The following is a 20,054-nucleotide window of genomic DNA, read 5'->3' on the forward strand; positions in this document are numbered from 1 at the left end:
GGATGGGGGCTGCCTGCCTGACTGGTTGTCTGGTTGTAACTGAGAGTTTATATAATCCCAGACTACCATTTTATATTACAACATTTTCTCTTCAACAAAAGCTGAGACAGGAGCTTGGGAAAAGTTCATTTTTGGACTACATTTCTGAGCATCCCTTAGCCAGCATTACCACGGGCTATATGCCTGGGGAGTCTGAGAATTGTACTCCAAGAATATATCCCCCCTCTCCCAAACTCTGATTAAGATATACTACGGAGTCACCACCACTCACTGGGGTTGTAACAGCAGCACTGCCCCTGTGATAACACCCACAAAAAATCAAGGAAGGCCAAGGATGTTGGCAGCTCTTTCAGTTCGAGTGTCTGAGTCTTAAGTATCAAGTTCAGAGTCCCAGGCCCAAAGTCGAGGTCATTATTGAAAACAAACTTTTGCCCCCAGAAAAAAAGGAGGGGGAGGATGGGCTCCAAGTTGCAAATCAAGTCCAAGTTATTGGGGGGGGGGGGAAGTCACCGGTACAATTTATATCCAACTTGTTAGGAAGTCCTGTGGCTCAAATCCCTCTCCCTGAGGAAGGCCCTCAGAATGTACAGTATATTTGGAATTAATGATGGGCCTTCGCTCTGAAAACAGTGAAGGCTAGTGTGGATGAGCAAAGGACCCTGAGCGTTAACTACAGGAAGAAGGAACATATATGCTGCCTTTGAAGAGGGAAGAAATAAGGAGCGCTTTCCTTCCTGTTGAAGCCACACCCTTCCATCTGCTGTGTTCAACATTCTGGGTTTCAGCTGCCAATAAGTTCCGTTTGGTGGGTGGACGGAAAATTCACACCCTAAAACTGCTAGCAGGGCTAGAGGAGAAAAAGTGTGAGGAATCAAGAGTGGGCTATGTTGCTCCAGTGGTAGAGATGGAAGGGCTTTGCTGTTTTTACCTCTGCACTGAGGGCACAAACTCCTCAAATTTGAAGACCTCCACTGACAGCTCTTTCCTCCGCAGGTTCTGAATGAAGTCCAGGTATTTCTCCCCAGTCTGGTAGGGTGTGCAGAACTCAGTCAGGCTCTGGTATGCTACAGGGATTCGCTCTGCTTGAGCCTGCTGGAGTTTGAACATCCTGAGTGTCACCTTAGGGAAACCATACCAGGAAACATGAAGAAAGTTGACACATTTTTTTTTGCAATTCACAACATTTGGAGTTACACTTGAAATCTGCAGAATCCTCCAGTGTTTCTGCCTACTGGTCAATACTTTGAGCTGCCAGGAAAATCACGTTTCATATCTTCCCTCAGTCATGAGCTCATTAGGCTGATAGTAATAATCAACTACATTACAAGACTGAAATTGAAGATCGCAGAGGCTCGAGCTATACATTACAGAGATAATTTGTCATCATGGATTAAATCACGTCAGTGTTTCCCGAGACATAACTTAGGCAGACTTTCACATTTGAGAAATCTAACTTGCAAATGAAGCCTGTGTTTAGATCCCAAAGACAAATGACAAAACAAAGCAAGCTCATTTATAAACTATGGAAGGTGAGAAAATCTGCTGTTGTAACAATCAGATACTTTTACCAGTTAAGGAATCCCCTCTTCCAATGATAGGTTATATACAAGATATATCACATTTCAATCTTGAGGTGCTGAATTTAAAGGGCTTTGAATACTTGAAGAGCATTGTAAAAAAGTTTCTGAGGGGCCACTATGTTACCTTGTTACAGTGAGAACAAGAGTTTTACAGCTCCATAAAGTAACACATTTCTTAAGGCATACATTTCTGTGGGCCTATAATCCATATTTTATTTTCTTCTGCCCTCACTATTTCCTGTCTCCCATTTCCAACTATAATTGACTCAGGATAATGCCTCTTGCATCTGATGGAGTGAATGAACTGCTGTCCCTAGACACTTAAGCCAAAGTAAGTGTATTAGTCTGTAGTAGTTCAGGACTGTTTGTTGCTTCTGTATTTAAAAAAATGTACAGGCAGCCACTTTCTCAAAAATCATAAATTCTCTCAAGTCTTGCATTCTTCCTAAGCTCCTACATTAGTGAGCATGTTCCTTTTGCAGGTTTCTTCAGGGAACTGATGTTATGCCCTCACTCCCCTCGTTTTCAGAATTTGACTAGGATCCAGATGTGATCAGGGTCTTCTATTTGTAAATTTGTGTGTTTCTGCACCATTTCTTACATCTTCCTGTATTATTTAAAAAATATCTCTGGAGGGAAAGGAAGGTGTGGATGCATGGATTTCTACTCACCCGTCTCAATACCTCATCACCTTGATACATTAGTTTGCGAATGTGGGACACAATCCTCTCCCTAACTTTCTCCAGCCCCTGCCGGCGGTTGTTGGCATCAATAACACACGCTTTGTAGGCCACTTCTGATTCATGAACCTGCATACAATAAAATAAAAATGGATGGAAAGACTGGGAAAATGTCAAAATGGGGATGGAAGAGGGTGAAGTACTAATGTTTCATGTGGACATCTGAGAGAGGAACCTCAAAAATATTCCTAGTTCTATACTCCAAATAAATACCCATCTATTTTGCACAGGGCCAGCCTAACATCATCAATGCAGTTCAAGTTTAGGTTGCATTTTTACACAGCAAAACATGGTTATATCTGCAGCAACTCCACCCTCCCTGAGTGAAGCGAGATCCTGTCGCTTGTCCCAGCTCCTACCAACCTAGCAGTTCGAAAGCATGTAAAAATGCGAGTAGATAAATAGGTACCACCTCGGTGGGAAGGTAACGGCGTTCCATGTCTAGTCGCGCTGGCCGTGTGACCACGGAAACTGTCTATGGACAAACACTGGCTCTAAGAATTGGAGACGGGGATGAGCACCGCGCCCTAGAGTCAGACATGACTGGACTAAATGTCAAGGGGAACCTTCATTCATTAATGGAGAAGGAATATCATGTACAGTAGGACCCCCTTATCTGCAGGATCAGTATCTGCTGAAAATATTAAAAGAAAAATTCTAGGAATATATATTTCTAAAGATAAAGTTACCACAACTGGCCATTAGAAGGAGCCAGATACCATGCTATGTACTGTATAGTTATAATGTGCATTTTTTCAGCAGCCACAGAGGGGCTTGAAACTGATCCCTCGCAGATACGGGGGTCCTATTGTAGTTTCAAGTTTGGCTTGTGCTGGGCCCCATGCTGCTTTGTAAACATTGAGGTTACAAGGTGGAGAAGAAGAGATTGGCCACTCAGTAACTGGCATGTGGTACGCACTCAGACAAACCTATATTGCACACTTGGTTGTGATAGGATTCTGAGCAGTGTGTTTTATACAACCCCAGCTGCTTGTAGAATTCAGAATACAGCACTCTTTTTTAACATAACTAAAAGGAAGCAAAGTTCTAAAGTTACTTTGGAAAAAACAGATTACAACTCATTGAAAAGAAATTGATTACTTTTCAAAAGCAACTTTCAAAGATCTATACTCCACACACTTCCAGTCTCTGAATCATTGTGAGGATCCGAATTCTAAAACCCAAGGCTACCCTACAAGTGACAGAGAACTGAATTGCTTTGATTTCAGAACCGCGGGCCGATACCTTTATCTGGGCTTCATCTCGATAACGGCGCCGTTTCTCCAGCTGCTTGTTGCCACTGCCTGCTACACCCTGGAATTCTTCTTCTGCCTTGGCACTTAACAGTTTGGCTTTCTCCAGATCCTCACAGCGCTGGAGGTAATGTTGCCGGGACTTGCGCATGGAGGACAAGGAATCATTCTGCAGGTGGGACAAAATTCACAGTGGTCAAGCTGCCCAGCTGTAGTTCTGAATGGTTTCATTAAAAGGTCAAACTGAATGAGGATGCTAATGTAACATGTTGCTAGAAGCAGCGATTTGCTAAAAGACAAGAGGCATCAGTTCCTAATAGCATATGCTTTTCTTGCCTTCTATAACCGTCAGAATAGGTTGCTTTGTTTTTTGATTGGTTATCAGGAGGTAAACATGGGCATCACTTGTATGTGTTTCACTGCTTTCAGAGGCAAGCACTGTGCTCTCTGTGCTGTCTAGTTTGACCCTGAAGATGAAAGACAGTTTGGGCCCTTGGGAAATGCCCTGTATTTGTGTAAGCTTCGAAATGGAAAATTGAATTTCCTTCTAAATGAAGCTTTAAAACAGCAATAGATTGCCTGTAGCAACTGAAAATTGCTTTGAGGCAAAATTTACTAGGCGGGAAATGACTTTCTTTCAGACCACTGCAATGCAGTCACTGTAACTGACTGAAACAGATCCATGCTACTAACGTTGGGCTCATTCAGATGGATGTTTCCCCCACTATTTGGTGCATTGTGGCTGTGGATTGGGTGACTCTTTTTTTCTCTCTCTCGACCACACAACATAATTATTAGAATGGAACAATTTGCCGCATCCCAACCCTTACCTTTCTGAAATACTGTCAGAGGCTCCTACTTTTTGGTGCAGGTTGGTGCACCTCTAGTTTAGTCCATTCCCAGCATTCCACTGGGAATGGACTAAGATTGAGCCTTGCAGTTATCAAAGCTGCCAAGACTCCTTCTGCTGTCAATTTCTAGTATCATGAAGTGGCTTAATAAACAAGCCACTTCAAGATATCGGCAAATTGAACACTGGACTCAAATGATTTTTCTTATTTGGCTAGATCATTACTGCTATGAAGAATCACTTTTTTCGCAAAGGCTTTCACGGCCGGGATCTAATGGTTGTTGTGGGTTTTTCGGGCTCTTTGGAACCACAAAACGAAGTATCCACACCAGAATCAAAGAACATGAGAGACACCGCAGACTAAAACAACCAGAAAAATCTGCAGTAGCCGAACATGCCCTGAAACAAACTGGACATGAAATTCTATTCCAAAATACTGAAATACTGAACAACACCAGCAATCATTACGTCAGACTGCACAGGGAAGCCATTGAAATCCACAAGCACCAGCAAAACTTCAACAGAAAAGAGGAAAGTGTGAAGCTCAACAAAACTTGGCCCCTAGCTCTCAAAAATACAGCGTGAAAAAGGTCAACGAACTCTACCCAGCCACAAGGACCGGGGATCATTACACACAAAAGACCAGCTAATGACACGCATTAATCACAGTGGGACAGATAATCTCTCTTCCTTATCACAACAGTACACCCACAACAATACACATTAATCACCCATCTACAGAAAAAGACAAAGAGCCTCGTGGCGCAGTGGTTAAAACGCTGTACTGCAAGCTAAAACTGTGCTCACGACCTGGGGTTCAAATCCCAGGTAGCCGGCTCAAGGTTGACTCAGCCTTCCATCCTTCCGAGGTCGGTAAAATGAGTACCCAGCTTGCTGGGGGGGCAATGTGTAGCCTGTATAATTAAAAATTGTAAACCGCCCGGAGAGTGCTTGTAGCGCTATGGGGCGGTATATAAGTCCAATAAATAAATAAATAAATAAAGGCCTATTTCACAGCCATAAATACTGCACTGTACATAAATACTGTACAAGAACAAAGGCGACAGGGGTGACTGCAATAACTACCGTGGCATCTCTCTTCTTAGCATTGTAGGGAAGCTGCTTGCCCGTGTTGTGCTGAAGAGGCTCCAGGTTCTTGCAGACAGAGTCTATCCAGAATCACAGTGTGGATTCCGAGCTAATAGATCCACAACTGACATGGTATTCTCCCTCCGACAGCTGCAGGAGAAATGCAGGGAACAACAACAGCCACTCTTAGTGGCCTTCATAGACCTTACAAAAGCATTTGACTTGGTTAGCAGGGATGGCCTTTTTAAAATACTTCCCAAGATTGGATGTCCACCCCGTCTCCTTAACATCATCAGATCCTTCCATGAGGGAATGAAAGGCACTGTAGTTTTTGACGGCTCAGCATCAGACCCCTTTGACATCCGAAGCGGAGTGAAACAGGGCTGTGTCCTTGCACCAACACTTTTTGGGATCTTTTTTGCTGTCATGCTGAAGCATGCCTTTGGAACTGCAACCGAGGGTGTCTATCTCCGGACTAGATCAGACGGAAAGCTCTTTAATCTCTCTAGATTGAGAGCGAAGACCAAAGTCCAACTGAAATGCATGCGGGACTTCCTCTTCGCAGATGATGCAGCCATTGTTGCCCACTCTGCTGAAGACCTCCAACAACTCATAAATCGATTCAGCAAGGCCTGCCAAGACTAACAATCAGCCTGAAGAAAACACAAGTCATGGGCCAGGGTGTGGACTCACCTCCTTCTATTACCATCTCCACACAAGAATTGGAGGTTGTTCATGACTTTGTGTACCTTGGCTCAACCATCTCTGACACCCTGTCTCTGGATGTTGAGCTGGACAAACGCATTGGCAAAGCAGCTACCATGTTCTCTAGACTCACAAAGAGAGTATGGCTCAATAAGAAGCTGACGACACATACGAAGATCCAGGTCTATAGAGCCTGTGTCCTAAGCACACTCCTGTACTGTAGTGAGTCCTGGACCATTTGTGCACGGCAGGAGAGGAAGCTAAACACCTTCCATATGCGTTGTCTCCGATGGATTTTTGGTATCACCTGGCAGGACAAAGTTCCAAACAGAGTAGTCCTAGAACGAGCTGGAATTTTCAGCATGAACACATTACTGAAACAGCGATGTCTACGTTGGCTTGGGCACGTCGTGAGAATGGCTGATGGTCGGATTCCAAAGGATCTCCTGTATGGAGAATTAGTGCAGGGAAACTGCCCCAGAGGGAGACCACAGCTGCGATACAAGGATATCTGCAAGCGAGATCTGAAGGCCTTAGGAATGGACCTCAACAGATGGGAAACCCTGACATCTGAGCGTTCAGCCTGGAGGCAGGCATTGCATCACGGCCTCTCCCAATCTGAAGAGACCCTTGCCCAGCAGGCTGAGGCAAAGAGGAAGTCACAAAAGCAGCAAAACCAGGGAGCTGGACAGGGGACAAACTGGATTTGTCTTCAGTGTGGAAGAGACTGTCACTCTCGAATCGGCCTCCTCAGCCACACTAGACGCTGCTCCAAGTCCTCCATACAGAGCACGATACCATAGTCTTTCGAGACTGAAGGATGCCTAACTAAATACTGCACTCCCAAAGCCAACTACACCAGAGCAGAGAGTGCTGTCCTCTGAAGATGCCAGCCACAGAGATTGGCGAAACATTAGGAAGAACAACCTCCAGAACACGGCCAAAGAGCCCGAAAAACCCACAACAACCAATCACTTTATTATTATTATTATTATTATTATTATTATTATTATTATTATTATTATTATTATTATTATTATTATTATTATTATTATTATTATTATTATTATTATTATTATTATTATTATTACTACTACTACTACTACTACTACTACTACTACTACTACTACTACTACTACTACTTTATTTTTTTGTGAAGCCATATTTCAACTGAATATCAGGAAAAACGTCCTAACCGTAAGAGCAGTAAGACAGTGAAATCAGTTACTGCGAGAGGTGATTAGCACTCCAACACTGGAGGCATTCAGGGGAAACTTAGACGACCACCTGACAGATATCCTTTGATTTGTATTCCTGCCCTGAGCAGTGGGTTGGACTTGATGGCCTTATAGGCCCCTTCCAACTTCACTATTCTATGATTCTATGAAACCGTGGTTGCAGGCAGTTTCTCATCTGCCACTACATACAAGGCAAAGGAAAAAAAATTACATTACATTACATTACATAAATTATCCATATTGGACTGAAGAATGCTATCTATACATGTCTGCTTAACAATCTGGAAGTTTTAAGTAATGTGAACAATTCCAGGAAAGTTGTGGTAATATCTCTGGTAGTCCCTGTGGCTAAAATCCTTGAAAATTTAGGTCTTTTTGAAGATGTTATGTCTTTGGATGCAACAGTCAGAAGAGTATGTCTATTTGTTTGGAAGCTCCCAGCCCATTCCTGATCCCTTCATTTTCATTGTAACCTTAAAAGAAACCTTGCATGTATAGGAACTTAAAGGTCCATGGACACTCCTGGTTGGGTTCTTACCCTTCCAACAGAAATTCGGCTGGCACCCTCGCTGGGTGTTTTTAAAAGCCAGTTAAAAACTTGGTTATTCAAGCAGGCCTTCCCTCCAGTCAATTAAGTATTTCTCTTTTTCTTTTTCTTTGCTATTCCATCTTGGTAATCCTCTCTTTAAATTAATTGTTTTAAATTGAAACTGTAGTTGTAACTTTTATGATTTTATATATTTTTATACTGTTTTGTTTTATTTTGTAAGCCGCCCCGAGTAGACATGGTCTAGAGGGGCGGGGTAAAAATCAAATAAAAATCAAATAAATAAATAAATAAATAAATTACCATCCTTTTGTGCTCCTTCTGCCATTGATCTTTGAACTCCTTCCGCCATTTCTCAATTTCGTTCCTCTTGGCCCAAAGAGGCTGCAGGGAAAAGACACAGGGAGGGAGTAGCAGGCGGGGCTCAGGCAATCAGTAATATCTCAAGTGGCTATAGTTCTCTAAAATTACATCTTTAGGATATCACAAATGTCTGGGAGAGGAGAACATAGGAAGCTGGCTTATACTCAGGACCAAAACTCACAAGATCCTTTCACAATTAAAAGCAGAGCTGACTTAAACAATAAAGCAAGAGTGATTATCTGCTAACATTCCTCCATATCTTCACAAACGGAAAAGGAGCTTGTGTTCATTCAGTGAATAAACCTCCTATTTGTGAAGCTGGTCATCTTGTGTGATTTGACACATATAGTCTAGTATGGCTAATACTGACTGGCAGCAGTTCTCCATCTTTCAGGCAGAATGGTTTCCTAGCTTTATCTGGAGATGCCAGGAATCAAACTTGTGACCTTCTGTATACAGTACAAGGCACGTGTTGTTCCACCAAGACATGCAGACCCACAAACTATTATAGTAGCTGCCCTTGCCCAGCAGTCTTAATTAAGCCCAGGAATGCCATACCTCATAGTACTCTTTCAGGTGCAAAATTCCAGCAGTCTCAATGGCTAGGTTCCCTGCTTTTATGTCATGTTCCATTACCATGGTGTACAGTTTCTGGAGGGGCATGAAGTTCTGGAAAGACAAAGAGCATTGGGACCAGAACAAGGACCACTGAATTTAAGTCTCAGCATATAGAAAGGTCAGAGGAGCCCTATTAAAACACTCCTAATTGGGAACAACCCCGTGGACAGCACTTAACACCTTATGAATTGTGTGCAATGTGGCTGTAGTTTCATCCAGCAGCTCTATAAGGTAGCCAGCACATCTGCAAAGAAGCTCACTTCAGAGACCAGCCAGATCACACGTCTCAATACAAGACTTCAGTACTGGAGGCACTCCAAGGCACCAGCAGATCCAGTCCACAATATGAGGCACATCTGTATGTAACAACAAACCAAAGGAGCCTCTCCCATTCAGTAGCTGAGTTCTAGTCTGTCACTCTAGCCACATCATCACACTGGATATCTTGCTTATTAATTATGGGTCACCAACCCGTTTTATCATATAGTCAACAAGTGTAAGGATTCCTGGGTTGAAATAAATACAGAAATAAATGGAACTTTTCTGAGTTAGCAATCCAACTGCTGCATAGATTATCTGCCACCATGATCCAACAGAGGTATGTGCATCCCTGGAGGAGCAGAAGGCATTCTACTGGCCACTGTGTTGCTTGCATTCCTGAAGAGATAAGTTGCTTTTGCAGTGGCTCCCAACTTTGGGTCCCCAAGTGTTCTTGGGTTACAGCTCCCAGAAATCCTGGCCAGAACAGCTAGCAGTGAAGGCTTTTGGGAGTTTTAGTCCAAGAACATCTGGGAACCCAAGGTTGGGAACCATTGTCCTAGAGCATGTAGTAGAAACCTCAAAGAAGCTTCCCACTCATCATGATTTCCCTTCATTCTTATTGTGGCCTCAAAGGAGCACACAGACTACATTAAGGACTATAAGAGGCACCTCTGCTCTTAGCTCCAGAACCATTGTGAGTCCAGAAACTAACTCTTATTAGAAAGAAGGACGGACACTTACTGTTTGAAACAAAACATTTTCTCTAGTTTCAACTGTAGCTTGACTATTAAAATGGTGTTTATTGGAGTTGTAGGAATTACATACATACATACATACAGAATCTGAAAGGGCCCTAACAACAAGTGTGTTGTTTATATCAACAGGTATAAGAGGTCATTCAGCAACTATTTGTTTCACCTCACTGGAGGTAAAATCTGAAATCTAGACCTCTAACCTGAGTCTGCAGCCCCCATTTTGAAACTTTCTTTAAACAAAAGACACTGACATACACAATTGGGCTTGATTTCTGGAATTCTAATGTTTCTTCTGTTCTCCTCCAAGTGCTGTAGTGCCCAGCCTTACGAAGATCCATGTGGGATTAAAAAATAGCTTACGTTTATGGAATTTTTTTTCCTGCTCTAACAAAAGCATCATCCAATCTTGCCTTTAGATGGTGTACAAAGATCACATTGTTTTTAAAAGCAAACATATACCTATGCTTTGTTGGAAACGGCATATTGGAATCCATGATGCCTCTCCATGTGGTGGTGGTGAATGAGTTAATCCTATATGTACTCAGAAAGCATGTGTGCACACCTGTGTAAATGTGGGTGTTTAGAAACTACATTACCAGCACCATTTCCCAGTAAATATTGGAATCAATTCACCATCTCCAATCTGTATGGTCTTTTGTCAGTCTCTCTTAGATGGAGTCTAAAGTAATTACCTCAGCTAGATATATTCCAGCATCCTGCTTTAGGCTCCATCTGGGAGAGGTGAACAAAAGATCTTACAGATCAGGCAAAATAGGACACAAACTACCTCACGATAAAAGTAGATTCCCCACAAATGAAGTTATGGGAGCTCTGAGGAAGTGCTACCTGTGGGAAAACGGCACTTCGGCCAGCTTCGGCAATCTTCAGGATGTTCTTTGCAAATTCAACCTCTGTGAACAACAAACAAAGAGGGGAGTGGATTGAAGAACATTAATAGTATGGTAAGAGGGGGGCGTTTCTAGGAAGCTGCTCACACCTGGCAGAAAGTTCACAGGAAGAGCAAAACACCCATTTCAGTGTTATGTTCTGTTGCCTAATGCAGATTAGTTTGTGGGTCCCCCCCCCCATAGCAACATATCATCTGAGTCAATAAGCTTTAAATTAAAGGAATGTACAACTGCAAGGAATGAAGGACTTCCTGGATCAGATGGCTATTGTACAGTATATTGATAAATAGACCTCACCGTAAGCAAGACGCTTGTCTATCCAGTTCAACAGCTCCTTGACATATTTGCACCACAGCTTGGCATACCCCAAAGCTGCTTCCACACCGCCGTCACATTTGATCAGCATCTCATCAGCTTCTTCAGCTGAGAAAATTAAAGAGAAGATTGGTTTTACTCAAGAGCTAGGAGAGACACTCAGTGTGGCCACCTAACTGAGGGGAGGGGATGTCTCCAGCCGCGTGAGAACCTCTGGCTGTGTAGGGAAACAATTTAACACTTCAAAAAGAAAAGAAAACAAAACAAAACCAAAAACACCTTCTGGTTTATGAATGTGAGATATTGTGCTTCTGTACGTATGATTCAAAATGCCAGGAAATGGCCTGCTACTACTGCACAATATTGTGCCTGCATTGCCAGCAAGAAAAAGAATGCCAAAGTTTACATAGCAAGTGGCAGTCTGAATGTTGACAACAGTCAAGGTGGTCTACAGCAATCAAGATGATCTACAGGATACCCTCTTCTGTTCACTACTATTTACAAAGTGATATCATGCAAGGGAAAATGCCAGAAGCTGACTCCTTTTTTTTTTATCAGTTACCCACTTCTTACCCAAATGCAAAGCAATTGTCAGGGCTGTTTTTCAACAACTGTGAAAATTGTAACTTGAAAACCATTTCCTCAAACGTCTCCAAATTTGGCACAGAGCAAAACCAGTCTGTCTGCCACATCTATGCCAAACAGTTTCAAAGTTGTAATATTTTGTTTGAGGTCCCTCATCTTTTTTTTTTTTTAGTTGCCTTATGGAATGCTGAATAGGGCTATTGCACAAAATCTTATTGCTGCACTCTCATGCAGCAATAATTCTCGTGACACAGGGAGACTTGATCCATGAAGCCTGTGCAATAGAACTAGGGAACTTATGGTATCCAGATGTTTTGTACTTCAATTCCTCAGAAGCCCTAGCTGACATGGCCAATGGTAAAAGATTGTGAAAGTTGCACTTCCAAACAACTGGACAGTCAAAGTTTCCCTATCCTTGGTGCAGAAGGCCAGTCTGGAGCCCTACTCACTGAGCCACTTCATCTCTTTAGAAACTGCTACAGCTCTGGGGGCACAAATATCTTTACTAGCTTCCTGCCTTGCACTGGCAGCATTCCCCACTGTGACTGATGATTGTCCTTTTCAATCTCTGAAACTTCTCCTTTCTTTTGCTAGCCCGTGTCAGTGTAACATACAGCTTCTGTGCACAGCTCACAGCAATGGCAGCTAGTGGCTGATTCCAATTTGGGCGATGCTGTGAATTCATCCCAAATGTCAATCTGTCATTTACTACAGGTGCTAAACCCTGTCCCTCAAATAGATTCAGCACCTTGGATAACTCCTGAAAAATATAACTTCAGTAGGCTAAAACTGAGACTGCACAGCACCTCTGAAATTGGAGCCACCAGCTCCTGCTGGCTCAATGTTTCCATTCTACAGTATTCTTTTCCTTGCCTCCTCCTGCTTTGCTTCCTGGCAACAAACAAAGATCTTGCTCTTCATTCTCTGTCTACCTCCTTTTCTTCTTGCAGAGGTCTCCTCGCTTTCCACATTGGCTTCCAGGAACTGACTTCAACTTGCTGCTCCATTTTCAGCTTTCCCCTTGACTCATTAAAAAAAAATGGTTTCTTAGTCTGGCTCCTAAGAGAACATGATCCTGCACTGGAACCTAAGTTGGCACTTTTGGCCTGAGCATCACATGGGGACTGATTGTCTGGACAGCAGGGCTGGTATAGCCATTCCACATGCTGGCAGCTGAACTAGATGAGATGCTGGCTTTATAGTTCAATACCAATATTCCATTTCTCCCTTTCCAAAAGCTTCAAAACTGTTGTGTCTGCAAAATGACCCTGCAATTTAAACCAGTATTTATCTCTCACTGAACAATCACCAAATAGAAGCCAGCTACAAGTAAGTGGCAACTAATTTGGTGCAATCGTTGCATCCCAATTGTATATTGGGCCTCAAGTGACTCTTATTTGGTCTGGCTCCTTCTTCTGGGAATTTCCATCTTAGAAAATATATTAGAAAAGTAAATATTTCCTCTGCTCTGCAGAGAGGAAGAAGAAATGATTTTTTTTAAAGTCTGCATTAAGGCAGCACTGATGAGCTGCATCACTTATTTTCTTTTTTTAAAATTTCTTTGCCTTGTCTAAAAGTCCAGTTGAGATATTGTTCATAGCCAAATTCCCACCAAAAGGAGCCTTAACAGCCAGAAGACTCACTTTTGGTTAATTTCCAGAGATCTGACACACTGGAAACAAGCCAAACCAGCGCCAAAAATATAGAAGCACCTGACAGGAGCTAGAAAAATATGAATAGGATCACTCTGGGGATCATTTGGTTCACTCTAGCGATTAAGTCATGTGATTTCTGGAAAACGGAGTGAACGAACCCATCCCTGCAGTGGACTCAACAGCAGGTTGAACGCCCATGTAATCAGTCTCTTAGCAGAGCTCTCTTAAGAAAGCTCTGCTTCTAATAAATGGCTCACTGTAAGGTCTATTTTGACCATTAGAATAGTTGCAATTGCTAGGAAATTCTAGCACACCCTGCTCATTGAGTGCCTTGTATTTGATTTTTAAAACACATTAATGTTTAAATTCAGGTATGGTGCCATGGTGAAGGAATCACTGAGAAGGAAGTTGTCAATATGGAGGGGAAATCTTAAAAGATACATGTCGTCTTAATACTGAGCAATTTTGGGTATGCTAGTGAAGCCCTAAACTCACACACCTTCCAGGTTAAGTCCTTCTTACCTCATTATGATTCAATATTTGAGCCACAAAACAGCTCTGAGACGGGAAAGCAAGTATCAAAGTTTGGATTTTGAAATCAGCCACCCTACTAGCTGAAAGATCCTGAGATTTCCCCCCCTCCCCCAGCTCTCATTCTTCTGCTGGGAAATTCTGTCAACTAATTGTTTGTTTTGTCATTCTTTTATCTATTTTGAGTCTCCTGTCAATCAATTTCCTTGAGTGACAGAGAGATCTGGCATTCCAGTTGTCAATCCTGCATTTAGCCAGAGGCCATTGCCACTTAGTAGACAGTATAGCAAAAATAAAAATCCATAAAAAGATCAAACAAAGTAAGATACAGTCCATTTTTGGACACTTACAACCTGTCCAAAATGCAGAAATATTGACAAGCCTCTAAGATTAAGGACTGCAAACTTTTAAAGTTGCTAATAAAAACAAGCACTTAATTTCCTGGTAGCAAAAATGCTATTATATATATGTTGGTATTATGAAAGAGGAGAAGGAAGGGACATCTTTTGCTCAATTAGTTTCTCTATCCTAAGCCATAGGCAACTTGTAATTGGGGGCAAGGGTAAAATTCTAGTGTAAGGTGCCCCCCCTCCGCCCCAGTCCACAGACCAACTCTTCATGGAACACAGCAGAGAAAAATCAATGAGAAATAATCAAGGAAATCAAAATGTAAAGTAGCCAGTTTGTTTACCTGACAGGTTTGCTGGCTCTCCTGCCTCCGCATTTCCTTCACACCTACAGACTTCCTCTGTCTGCAAAAAATAAAACATAAAAAGTAAGTTATTTAAAATGACGATGTCGCAATCCTCCTCGCATTTCTCCCTGTAAAGCTTCATCACATGTGTTTAAGAAAATAGCATTGTTTTGATTTTGTCCCACACCACTAAGTCTGCATAAGTAGATGCCACACACTTATGTACACAGAGTTTGTTGCTTTCCTGATTCTTTGTACACCTTTGTATTTGGTGTACACGTAGCCAGATTTAAGAGTTGGACCTATTCACCTGCAACAATGCTATCCCTTCCTGCTGTCTGCCCTCATTCATTATGTGCAGTCAGGCTATTTTGCTGTTGTTCCTCAATTAGACCTTGTAGGAGAATTTATTGGGCAAAGGATAAAAAGCTTTTATCAAACTGGAAACTCATTACCTCTGTTGATAATGCTATCGTGCAGAGTTTTACTGTTGTTCACACAGGATTGGCATCACATGTAGCTAATTGCAGCCAATTGGCAAGGTACCAGGATGTGTTCCAGTCATGTGCCTGATCACAGGCACAACTGGGCAACCAATCGCACCCCAACATCTTGGCAATCAGTTGCAGCAAATGACAGAAATCTCAGATGAACACTGATAAGACTCTGGCTATTTTCACTGTGGAAGTTCCTAAGCTCTGCCTCTATCCTGCTTTGTTTGGCCTCTACATCTACAACCATATATACTATGTATATAAACCTGTGACTAAATATTGTCCTTCATGTGTCTGGGGAAGTGGAATATAACCCATGAACTCTACTGCTACTACTAATTACATGCCGTCAAGCTGATTCTGACTTAAAGCAACATTTTTCAGGCTTTTCTAGGTACAGAGTACTCAGAAGAGGTTTCCCATTCATTTCTTGTGCTGTGACCTGGGACTTTACAGCTTTTGGGTCAACATCACTTTTCATAATACCTGTATATCTTCTGGTGGTGGGTTTGAGGCTCCACTACTGTCGTCATTAGGCTCATCAATAAACATATCAACCGCCCTGCAAATGAGAAAGATCCATCAGCAGAAATGATATGCAGGGCAGAATTAGTGATTTACTATGAGGATCAGACAGGACATAGTGGTTGAATCTATCGTGCAAAGTAAGGCAGTCCCCTGGTAGTTAGTGTTGGATTCCACCATGGAGTGGTGAATCTCCCATTCTTTAATTTCTATACAAGTTTTCAACATGTATGAAAAAAAAGTACTATCTTTCTTTATTTAACCTCAACATCCATATCATCTTTGGCCATTGCTTTCCTGGTAAAGTTCAGATTCTCTGCCATTATTACCCTCTGCAGGGATGGGGGATCAATTAAAATGATCCACCCCTGGAGACTTATGGATGCTGAATGATTCCTGAATGCTCTAGGGGAGTTTCCAGCTGATATGGTCAGCACTCCTGTCGAAGCCCAGGTCGCCTTGTGGTACAAGGAGATGGCCCGGGCAATTGACACAATTGCACCTAGGCGCCCTCTCCCTGCCCGCAGAGCCTATATGGCTCCATGGTACACAGAGGATCTTCTGGCTATGAAACGGTTGGGGAGATGGCTTGAGCACAGATGGAGGAAATATCACTGCAACTATGACCAAACACAGCTTAGAGCCCATTATCGGGCCTACTCTGTGGCAATGCGGCTGGCGAAACACCAGTATTTCTCCAGTCGTACTGCTTCTTCGGCGTGTCGTCCAGCAGAGCTATATCGAGTGGTACGGGACCTTCTTCAATCTAATGGTTCAGTAGAGGTCCTGGACTGCTCAGTGGCTTGCTGTAACAAATTTGTTACACACTTTGAGGGAAAAATTGCTTAGATTCGCAAAGAGTTGGACTCCACTGTTGATGCAGAGCCTATGGTTGTGTCCAGTGCTCCAGACTTATGTCATAATTTATTGGATGAGTTTCAGTTGTTACAGTCTGAGGATGTGGACGGTGCTTGGATCAGTTTGTGCCACTACTACACAACTCGACCCTTGCCCATCATGGCTAATAAAGGAATCTGCCAGGGAAGTTCGCACCTGGATCCTGAAGGTTATCAACTCCTCGTTAAGAGAGGAAGTGGTTCCTGCCCCATTAAAGGAGGCGGTGATTTGCCCACTCCTAAAAAAACCTAATCTGGACCCAGGTCTAGTGATCAACTATCGACCAATAGCAAACCTCCCTTTTCTGGGCAAAATGTTGGAACGTGTGGGGGCTGAGCAGCTCCAGACTCTCCTGGATGAAACGGATTATCTAGATCCATTTCAATCGGGTTTCAGGTCGGGTTATGAGACGGAAACTGCCTTAGTCACCCTGTTTGACAACCTTTGCCGGGAGAAAGACAGGGGCAATGCATCCCTGTTGATTCTCCTGGACCTCTCAGCGGCTTTTGACACCATCGACCATGGTGTCCTTCTGGACAGACTGGCTGGGATGGGAATGGGAGGCATTGTTTTACAGTGGTTCTGCTCCTACCTGGCTGATCGAGTCCAGAAGGTGGTGCTGGGGGACAGTAGCTCTGATCCATGGTGGTTGTGTCATGGGGTTCCTCAGGGCTCTATACTGTCCCCCATGCTGTTCAATATGTACATGAAACTGCTGGGGGAGGTTGTTAGGAGGTTTGGGCTGAGAAGTCAGCAATATGCTGACAACACCCAGCTCTACCCCTCATTCTCTACCAATCCAGCTGTGGCAGTCACTGTTCTGAACTCGTGCCTGGACTCGATAATGATCTTGATAAGGGTCAATAAACTGAGGCTCAATCCAGACAAGTCTGAAGTGCTGCTGGTAGGTGCCCCACCAGATAGGTTAAAGGGCCATTTCCCTGCCTTAGACGGGATTACACTCCCCCTAAAGGACAGGGCCCGCAGCTTGGGGGTGCTCCTTGACCCGGTCTGACCTTGGAAGCCCAGGTGGACTCGGTGTCCAGAAGTGCCTTCTTACAACTGCAGAGAATATATCAACTTTGCCCTTACCTGGATGAGCAGAGCCTGGCAACAGTCAAACACGCACTAGTAACAACCAGACTGGACTACTGCAATGCACTATATGTGGGCAGCCTTTGAAGACTGCAACTGGCACAGAACTGGGCTGCGCGGCTGGTAAGTGGTGCCGCCACATGGACTCATATCACGCCGGTTCTGAAAAATTTACACTGGCTGCCGGTTGCTGCTTGGGCCCAATTCAAAGTGCTTACTTTGACATATAAAGCCCTAAACGGTTTAGGACCTGGTTACCTAAAAGACCGCCTTCTTCCATTCGAGCCTGCCCGTTCTCTAAGATCAGGCCAGGAGGCCCTTCTGAAGGTGCGATCCCTGAAAGAGGTGCGGGGGATGGCATGTTGAAATAGGGCCTTCTTGGCCGTTGCTCCCCAACTTTGGAATGCCCTCCCTATAGAGATCCGCCTGGCTCCGACACTCTTGGCTTTTCGGCACCAGGCAAAGACCTTTCTGTTTAGCCAGCATTTTAATTAAACAGTATTCTCTAACTGGCCACATGAGCAGCAGGTCTTATTAATATTAATATTTTAAGAATTGTAAATAAATAAATATTGTAAATAAAAATCATAAGAGAGCAACGTGTACGCTGGAAAGCATATATTTCTGGTTGAACACATGACATAGCTACTCTACATTGGGGAACTATGATCTGCCACAACTTCCCACTGGACATATACCCAGCAGCAGACCTATCATTTGACAAAGGAAGAGGCCTCAGACCCTAGGGATGGTTGGGACTATGCAGCTTGCCCAAGGCCACGCAGGCTGGCTGTACTCACAAGAGGCCCAGTGGGAAATCAAACTCTCAACCTCTGGCTACACAGCCAGATATTTAAATCACTGAGCTATCTGCCTACCAAGAACCTCCCTACAAGGACCTCAGAGTAATACCATATGTTTTTTGCCCCCATGCTTTCAAAAGAACGTCAAATTAAAAAGGTGTGATGGATCCAAGGTCACTTCACCCAGTGAGCTTCGTAGCCAAGTAGGGTTAACCATTGCAGCTTGGTGCTTTCCACAGTCTTTTAAATTTCATTTACATTGTTTTCCTTGCAGTCATGTACAGTACCTACATATGTATATGTGTGGAGAAATTCAGTGGTGTGTAGTGCTCTGGGAGCACTGGAAAATCCCTCTTTGATACATACGCATTTCCAAGTGAAATTTCTAGGGCATCCAGGCTCCGAAATATCTCACTGTAGCGTTTCTTGCTTTCAGCTTTCACTTGGCTGTTGAGGTCTGGAAAAGAAAAAGAAAAAAGGGAGGGGGAGGGGAATAATGAGGCATTTCGGTAAGGTTTTCAAAGGAATATTGAATGTTAACTATGCATACAGGTCCTTAGAACTTACTAGCATGTAAACCTGGCAACATAAAAGTCAAACATTGTAATCTTGCCTTCTTTTTAATTAAAAAAGTCTGTTGTAACCTGTTTCAGTCATTTATGTTGGGATTTTCTGGGGTAGTAGTCCTTTCAATCTGTCACGGCAATAAAATAAAGCAAAGAATTCTGTGGTGCCATAAAGACAAACATGTTTTATTTGTCATACGGACTTCCTGGGACTCAGCCAATTTGCATCTGATGAAGAGGACTGCCATCCACAGAAACATATGTCAAATAAAATTTGCTATTTTTTATGGTACCACAAGATTCTTTCTGGTTAACTCTAGGATACACACCAACTAATTTCACAAAGGCTTACTTAAACCAAAGATATTCATGAGAACCAGTGTGTTATAATGGATAGAATGCGAGAGTAGGACTCAGCGGAGCCAGATTTGAATTCCTGCTTAGCCATGAAATTCATTGGGGAGTGGTATTGTTTGGCAATGGAAACCTCCCCCTTGAACACCTCATACACCTCACATAACAACAACAGCAACAGCAACAGCAACAACAGCAACAACAGCAGCAATAACAACAGCAGCAACAACAACAGCAGCAACAACAACAACAACAACAGTATGGGCATAAGATTTGTAGGGTGAGTCAGTTCAAAGCCTTTTTCAATATAAATATTCTCCTTAGTTTCCTAGGAAAACAGTCATGCAAGGCCAGAAGCAGGCGTTAGAGACCGTGATTGGAATAGGGCAATTCTTCACAAAAGTGAGTGCCACAGCAAAAATGGGTCTCAGCACTGGAGCTACACAGATCACCTTTCTTTGGTCATTAGCCTTCAGAATTTCAGCATTGGATGTCCTTGAAGTGTAATTTCACAAACCCTGCCTGAAATCTTACTGCTTGGTGTAGTAAGCTGCAACTAGATTAGGCCCATTGAATCTGTGTGGATTTGGTGAATCAACTCCTCTGTCAAGTCCATTGATTCAATGGTCTTAG

At 43.1% G+C, this 20,054-nt stretch overlaps 1 protein-coding gene across 9 annotated transcripts in view; it reads right to left on the reverse strand.

Moving 5' to 3' along the window:
- GMIP (GEM interacting protein) overlaps positions 1 to 20,054 on the reverse strand; it is a 64,580-nt gene that overhangs the window by 20,011 nt on the left and 24,515 nt on the right. For 8 of the 9 annotated variants that reach the window (XM_072991278.2, XM_072991280.2, XM_072991279.2 and 5 more), the window contains exons 2-11: positions 18,868 to 18,958; positions 15,668 to 15,743; positions 14,685 to 14,745; positions 11,205 to 11,330; positions 10,846 to 10,910; positions 8,924 to 9,034; positions 8,306 to 8,386; positions 3,566 to 3,742; positions 2,252 to 2,389; positions 929 to 1,119 (exon numbers count right to left, since the gene is read on the reverse strand). In XM_072991278.2, coding sequence (XP_072847379.2) covers positions 929 to 1,119; positions 2,252 to 2,389; positions 3,566 to 3,742; positions 8,306 to 8,386; positions 8,924 to 9,034; positions 10,846 to 10,910; positions 11,205 to 11,330; positions 14,685 to 14,745; positions 15,668 to 15,743; positions 18,868 to 18,958 — 1,117 coding nt within the window. The remainder of the gene's footprint in view (positions 1 to 928; positions 1,120 to 2,251; positions 2,390 to 3,565; positions 3,743 to 8,305; positions 8,387 to 8,923; positions 9,035 to 10,845; positions 10,911 to 11,204; positions 11,331 to 14,684; positions 14,746 to 15,667; positions 15,744 to 18,867; positions 18,959 to 20,054) is intronic. The other variant, XM_072991281.2, reaches the window with a different exon arrangement.

This window comes from Pogona vitticeps, chromosome 2, assembly GCF_051106095.1.
Source record: "Pogona vitticeps strain Pit_001003342236 chromosome 2, PviZW2.1, whole genome shotgun sequence".
Classification (NCBI taxonomy): domain Eukaryota; kingdom Metazoa; phylum Chordata; class Lepidosauria; order Squamata; family Agamidae; genus Pogona; species Pogona vitticeps.